This window comes from Camelina sativa, chromosome 7, assembly GCF_000633955.1.
Source record: "Camelina sativa cultivar DH55 chromosome 7, Cs, whole genome shotgun sequence".
Classification (NCBI taxonomy): Eukaryota; Viridiplantae; Streptophyta; class Magnoliopsida; order Brassicales; family Brassicaceae; genus Camelina; species Camelina sativa.
In genome coordinates this window covers 25957931-25965260 of record NC_025691.1, presented here as the reverse complement: position 1 = coordinate 25965260, position 7330 = coordinate 25957931, and the positions used below count along the sequence as shown (strand labels likewise).

Sequence of the window (7330 nt, the reverse complement as noted above, 5' to 3'; positions counted from 1 at the left end):
CCCATTCTTCCCTTCCGATCCTTACGGGAGATCTCAGGCTCGTTTCTGGGCCGATTTCGTGGACAAGAAGGTAACTTATCCCTTCTCTGTTCCTAGTTTTCGTAATTTTTGTCTGAAACAGGATACAAGGCTAATTTTAGGGTTTTTTTTGTAGATCTGTAAGCTTGTTTGATGTCTACTACTTTGGATTTGATTTGAACTTTTTTTTTTTGTGTTCATCTGAAACAAAGTTTGATGTTAATATGTTGCAATGTGTAATGGATTCAGTTCACCGAAGCACAAGTGAAGATCTGGATGAAGAAAGGTGAGGAGCAAGAGGCAGGGAAGAAGGAGTTTATTGAAGCACTCAAGATTCTTGAAACTGAGCTTGGAGACAAACCATACTTTGGTGGAGATAGCTTTGGCTATGTAGACATTTCCTTGATTACATTCTACAGTTGGTTCCAAGCATACGAGAAGTTTGGTAACATCAACATCGAATCAGAGAGTCCCAAACTAGTCGCTTGGGGAAAGAGGTGCATGGAGAAAGAGAGTGTGTCTAAATCTCTCCCTGACTCTGAGAAGATTGTTGGATACGTTGCTGAGTTTAGGAAGAACAATCTCGGATCTGAGTGAGTAGAAATTGTTGTTCTTTTGTCGTCTTATCTACGTTCTGTTCTGTTCTGTTCTGTTTTTATCTTTGGTTTTCTGTGTTCCTTAATAATAATGCGGGAGAGAGCATTAGTGATTGTGTGGTGGCATGTATGCATCCTAATTGCTATGTATGGATTTTAAATAAACTTTGTTTTGATTGAAGCGTCTAAATGTGAAGTCGTATTCACGAAGGAGAGATTACTAGATCAGTAAAATCGTTTGGAACCAATGAAAGAAAAGTTCTCAAAAAACAAGAATCACGAGAAGATTATATGGTGGATTTCTTTGTCGCTTTCACTACAGAAGACAGTTTTTGTTTTTACTCCCTCACGAGACGCATTCTCCGCTGACGCTTGTGCGAAAAAAGAGTATAATAGAGGGCTATTATTAGTAGAGCTGGTGACCACGTTTCAATCATGCAAGTGTAGTGGCCCTACAAAAACAAAATTATAAAAAGTGTGTTGTGTTCTCAACCGATTTTGGGAGGACATGGCAGCCTAAAGCACTAAAAACACCTCCATCATCAGCTCAGTTCCCTCACTTTGAGGTTTGAGTGAAGACTCCACTACGATCGAGTACACATACATTATCTTTTTTTTTTTTTGTCACTATTCAACCAATAATATATCATCTAGACGTGTCGAGTTTAAAGTTTAAACAACAAAAAAAAAGAGTTACAATAATTCACACTTAGGATGCTTTACAAATTCATGGAGAACTTTTCATCCGCCCTACTGTAGTTGATACACCACTAGCAGCATTAAAATACGAGATATTGTTAAGTTACTCTAAGACTAGTGATAGAAATTATATAATTACCACACTTTGATTTTCTTAAACCGTTTCATATGGTTGGCCACAATAGTTTTAGTAATTTTGAATGACACCCTAACAAGGCTACAGGTAAAAGACGAATCAAGAAGAAGAGCTTCACCGATCGCAAACAATGGCAGACGAAGTGATCCTTATGAGTTTCTGGCCGAGCATGTTCGGAATGAGGACAGTGTTCGCGTTAGAGGAGAAAGGAGTGAAGTACGAGTATAGAGGAGAAGAGGATGTGATCAATAACAAGAGTCCCTTGCTTCTAGAGATGAATCCGATTCACAAAAAGATCTCGGTTCTCATCCACAATGGTAAACCGGTTTGTGAATCCATTATCCAAATCCAATACATAGACGAAGTCTGGTCCGACAAGAACCCATTCCTTCCTACTGATCCTTACCAAAGATCTCAAGCCTTATTTTGGGCCGATTTCATCGAAAAGAAAGTAACAACATTAATGTGTCTTCAAATTTCACTGTATTAAATTAGCAATTGAAAAGATTTTAGATCAGACTCTAGGTTTTGCTTGTAATCAGGTGTGTATGTGTATATTCCTTGTGGTACAATGAACAGTTGTTCCTTTGTGGGAGGAAGACTTGGGCAACGAAAGGTGAGGAGCTAGAAGCAGCCAAGAAGGAGCTTATTGAAATACTCAAGACTCTTCAATCTGAACTAGGAGATAAACCTTACTTTGGCGGCGATACATTCGGGTTTGTAGACATTGTGCTGGTTGGGTTCTATAGTTGGTTTCCAGCATACCAGAAGTTTGGTAACTTCAGCATTGAATCAGAGTGTTCGAAACTGATGACTTGGGGAAAGAAGTGTATGCAAAGAGACAGTGTGGCTAAGGCTTTGCCTGATTATGACAAAGTTTTTGGTTACGTTTTACAGCTTAAGAAGGTATATGGGATCGAGTAAGAGAAGATCTCTTTGTTTAGCTATATAAGTTGTGTTTATCTGGAGGTTTTCATGTTTCTAATAATGACATTGTTGTTCTAGGATGATCTGTTTAAACTAATGATTTATTAAAAAAACTAGTTGAAAAAACCTTAAGTGTTAAATTTAAAATACGTATAAACATATTAAACTTATACACCAAGCTAACGGACCTGTAGGATGTGAGGGATGCTAAGTCCAGTTTGTTTTCAGTATGGTTAAATTTAAATTTTAAGTTTGAAAACATTTTTTATTTTTTTATTTTTGTTTCTTAAAGCTGTTTATTAAAAATAGGTGAAATATATACCTCTGTTTTTTTAAATAGGCTTGTGAAAAGGCTTTGCTTTTTGTTGGGCTGAAGATGAATGGGATTTGCAATCCAACACACACACGTAGACACCTTGATCGATGTCGGATCCAACACACACACCTTGATCGATGTCGGATCCAAGCAAACGTGACTGATGATGAGAAACGCAGAAGCTAAGAAAGCTTATCTCTTCTTCTTTCATCTCTTCATCTTGATCATCCCCTGATGAAGAAAAATTGGCAAAACACACCATCATTAGCCATCACAAAGGCTACACAGATAGTCATAGTCTCATATAAAAGTCAAAACTTTTCACAGCGAGCATTATTAACCTGAGTACCCGGTTCGGTGGCTGATCTTAACTCAGAACCATGAAGTGACCTTATATGTTGGACCCCTGAACGGTTACTTAGCATCTCCTTGAGCCTTTTCCTACACATATCAAATCATCATCAATACTTGGACTTGGGAGTTTAAAAACAGAGGCGAGAACTGCTAAAATCAGGAGACTTCAAAATTCAACACGGTTTCCATGATTCCATCGATCACAAAAAAAAAAATCAGTAATCGCAGAAATTGTATCTGTGATGTTTCCATTTTTTTCACTATCAGAGTTTAAACCAAAACCTTAGGTTCGGTGATAAATCTAGCCGTTATTAAGGTTCGGTTAAACTTTTTCTATTTTTCTACTTAGTTACTGATTTATTTTCCTTTTTTTTAAGCCTTTGCATTAATTAAAGTTCGGGTAAAAACCATTACTAGTTCTGATGTATCTAACATAGTGAGCTGTCTCCTTTGTAATATTTTGGATCTTGTTACTTATCTTTAAGTGATTCTATATATATATTTTGCGTGGAAAGATAAATGGGAAAACAAAATTAAGTGATCAAAATTGTAGGATAGTACCACCAACCATTGTATCATATAATCATAATCTGAACTTGAATTCAATAGTGTACTACATGTAAACGAAAAAAAATTATAGGATAAGTTTATATATGGTGTCTGAGTCTGACGATATATGTTTTAAGTTGTAGGGATTGTGGAATTGATTAAGCATAAGCAAAAGATTACTGTCGTGTATTTTTGTTATTATAAATTTATAACATAAAAACAAGAACAGATAAGCATAATGACGTAAGCAGTGGCCTAAGCATTTTTTAAACTCCATTTAAAAAACATATCTAATTCGATAACACTAAGTTGACTTGCTTAACAACGTTCACACCTTGCTTGCTACGTGTCTTAACCTTTAAGATTCAATTAAATTTTCTCATTTTTATTCACAGTCAAATAATATATACATCAGCAGCGCATACAAAAACTCCTTATACAATTCCAACTATTTCATAAGAATTTCCAATTAGAGTAACAAACTAACAATAATGGCGGATGAAGTGATCCTTCTTGATTACTGGCCGAGTCCATTCGGAATAAGAGCAAGAATCGCGCTAAGAGAGAAAGGAGTTGAGTTTGAGTCCAGAGAAGAGAATCTGAGAGACAAGAGCCCTTTGCTTCTTCAGATGAATCCGGTTCACAAGAAGATCCCGGTTCTCATCCACAATGGTAAACCGGTTTGTGATTCCATGAACGTTGTCCAGTACATCGACGAGTTCTGGTCCGACAGAAACCCTATCCTTCCTTCCGATCCTTACCAAAGAGCTCAAGCCAGGTTCTGGGTCGATTTCGTTGACACCAAGGTACCATATCCAAAAATCTCTGTTATAGGGTTTTGTTTGTAGATAGACTCGTTATTGAGAATGTTTTGGATTTTGATTTTTTAAATGGAAGCAGTTGTTCGAGCCAGCGGATCAGCTCTGGCAAACGAAAGGCGAGGAGCAAGAGACAGCTAAGAAAGACTATATCGAAGCACTCAAGATTCTTGAATCTGAGCTTGGAGACAAACCTTACTTTGGTGGAGATACCTTCGGGTTTGTAGACATTGCCATGACTGGATATTACAGCTGGTTCGAAGCATCAGAGAAATTAGCTAACTTCAGCATCGAACCAGAGTGTCCCATACTGATGGCTTCTGCCAAGAGGTGTTTGCAGAGAGAAAGCGTGGTTAAGTCCCTCCATGATTCTGAGAAGATCCTTGAGCTTGCCTATAAGCTTAGGAAGATATATTGTGTCTAATAATAGTCTTATTGATTCCACCATTTTCTATGTTCACTGTCTTTTTTTTTTTAAGTTTATTGTTTGTGTTCTGTGAATATTGTCCCCCTTCTTTTTTATTTCACCAAATAAGATCTGTTTCTTGTCACAAGAAGATGGTTCCTCGATTTAAATAGGACTTAAGTGTTGTGCCTAGGCTTATAAAAAAATCTTAAGGCAATTTTATAAGTCTAGCACTTGTTATAAAAGTGAAAAAAGGTTTCAGAACATATGAAACAGTGATAATGAAAACTAACCAAGTCACTCACTAAATCATTCAACCTCTCTTGTGACATGCAAATACGAATTAAAAAAAAATCCAAAATACATAATATAAACTAGTTACATTAACCCTAGTTTTGCTTTTGATCACAATTTGGTTAAACAATTGTTCATGTTATTATGGCTATAAGAGCATATTACCTTTTTGCCAAAGCAGGTCCACTTACTCTCTTATCTTTCGTACAAAAGTTGATTGAAGTGGAGAATAGATTCGAAACCTTTCTTTATCTAGGCTCTATAATTACCACTCTCTCTTCTTCACTCAGCCTCACCGACAACTTAAAAAATGGCAGAAGAGGTTATTCTATTGGATTACTGGGCAAGCATGTTCGGGATGAGGACGAGGATTGCTTTGTATGAGAAAGGAGTGAAATATGAGTATAGAGAAGAAGATCTGAGTAACAAGAGCCCTTTACTTCTTGAAATGAACCCTATTCACAAGAAGATTCCGGTTTTGATCCATAAAGGTAAACCGATCTGCGAATCCATAATCCAGGTTCAATACATCGACGAGCTTTGGCCCGACACAAACCCTATTCTTCCTTCGGATCCTTACCAGAGAGCTCAAGCTAGATTTTGGGTAGATTACATTGACAAGAAGGTTACAGTTTATTCTCTTTGATGTTTTTTTTGAGTTCTTTGCCTTACGATCCGTTAAATATATAAGTAAGTAACGGATGATGTGTTGCTAAATGTTGTTTTGGACAAAATTGGGATCAGACGTACGGACCATGCAAGGCTTTATGGTCAGAAACAGGGGAGAAACAAGAGGCAGCGAAGATGGAGTTCACCGAAGTACTCACGACCCTTGACTCGGAGCTTGGAGACAAATCTTTCTTTGGAGGAAACGAATTTGGACTTGTGGACATCGCCTTTATCGGATTCTACAGTTGGTTCCGTACGTACGAGGAGGTAGCGAATCTCAGCATCGTAGCAAAGTTTTCTAAGCTAGTCTCGTGGGCACAGAGGTGTTTGAAGAGAGAGAGTGTGGCTAAGGCCTTGCCTGATTCAGATAAGGTTCTCAAGTCTGTCTCTGATCATCGGAAGATTGTTTTAGGACTCGACTAGATTCCCCTGTTCTGCTGCTTTGCTCGGTTTTTGTCATGATGTGGGATTTGCTCTGTTTTCCCCCTGTTCTGCTTTGCTCTACTTTATACATGTTTTTCAATAAGTCGAGTATAGCTCGAGCCTCGATGTATGTTAGTGTTGGGTGGGATTTGAGTGAAGCTATGATCTATTTTTATTTTGGTTACTACTTTTTCAATAACAAGCGTCAACGGTCGCTTACTTTGATCAACAAACCCTTTTTGGATAGTATTTTATTTATTATATTTTTCGAGTACACAGAAAACAAATCAAATGGTAAACATAATACATTGTATTAACCATTTGTATTATCTGACAAAAAAAAATACATTGTATTAAAAAAAATCTTAAAAGAATTTAAGTTGTAAAAGTCTTTTGATGTAATAATAGTTGACAAAATACTAGTGCTTTTACACTATGTATATGGAGTTCGAATTTTCGAAATTTAATTTATTATAAAGATCAATAAAGATAGTGAAGATATCTGTCGTCATATAATCTCGTTCGTTGTTGTCTCGTAATTTAAAGTAAAATTGTTCATTGTAAACATGGTATAAGTATCACAGTTGCGAAATTGTCAAATATGTTGGCCGTTGCTTTATGTAATGCATAAGTTATATTTTGTTGTGTGAGATATATATTATTATTTGTAATAGCATAAAACCAGATGAGTTCTCTTATAATGATGTAACATATCTTTATAAAAAAATGATGATGAAATGATATACGATACTATATAAATATATAAATTCATAGATTAAAAAAGAACCCAAAATCAGTCTTCTTTAAAATCATTTGATATTGCATGTAATGTAGACCATGTACTTATGTAGTACAGTTGGGTTGGGTGTGTATAACGTGGAGTTTTTTAGGTAGTCTTGTTTGGTTCAAGATTGAGGGCTCGGACGCAACTCGTAGTCCAAACTAAAAGTAAGATGTGAGAGTTGTTCGTTTGGGGAAAATATTCTGGCCCAAACGGTGAGTCTTGTCGACAATCACAATCCGCAAGAAAGAAAAAAAAAAACCACTATTAAATTCATTAACTTTCGTCACTTCTCTATTATAATGTTAAAGTTTAAATGAAACCAAAAAAAAAAAAAAAAAAAA

The 7330-nt window shown here is 36.3% G+C and overlaps 4 protein-coding genes across 4 annotated transcripts; all 4 read left to right on the top strand.

The window, feature by feature from the left end:
* Positions 295-615, top strand: LOC109124868 (glutathione S-transferase U20-like). The gene has a single exon (XM_019227149.1). It carries the CDS (start codon positions 295-297, stop codon positions 613-615), a length of 321 nt encoding a protein of 106 aa, XP_019082694.1.
* Positions 635-2448, top strand: LOC104702622 (glutathione S-transferase U21-like). Its single transcript, XM_010418517.2, has 2 exons — positions 635-1900; positions 2029-2448. The coding sequence occupies exons 1-2, from the start codon at positions 1580-1582 to the stop codon at positions 2371-2373; spliced, it is 666 nt and encodes a 221-aa protein (XP_010416819.1). The 5' UTR covers positions 635-1579; the 3' UTR covers positions 2374-2448.
* Positions 4028-5085, top strand: LOC104702621 (glutathione S-transferase U22-like). Its single transcript, XM_010418514.2, has 2 exons — positions 4028-4401; positions 4496-5085. The coding sequence occupies exons 1-2, from the start codon at positions 4087-4089 to the stop codon at positions 4835-4837; spliced, it is 657 nt and encodes a 218-aa protein (XP_010416816.1). The 5' UTR covers positions 4028-4086; the 3' UTR covers positions 4838-5085.
* Positions 5354-6444, top strand: LOC104702620 (glutathione S-transferase U23-like). The gene is made up of 2 exons (XM_010418513.2): positions 5354-5738; positions 5858-6444. The coding sequence occupies exons 1-2, from the start codon at positions 5424-5426 to the stop codon at positions 6203-6205; spliced, it is 663 nt and encodes a 220-aa protein (XP_010416815.1). The 5' UTR covers positions 5354-5423; the 3' UTR covers positions 6206-6444.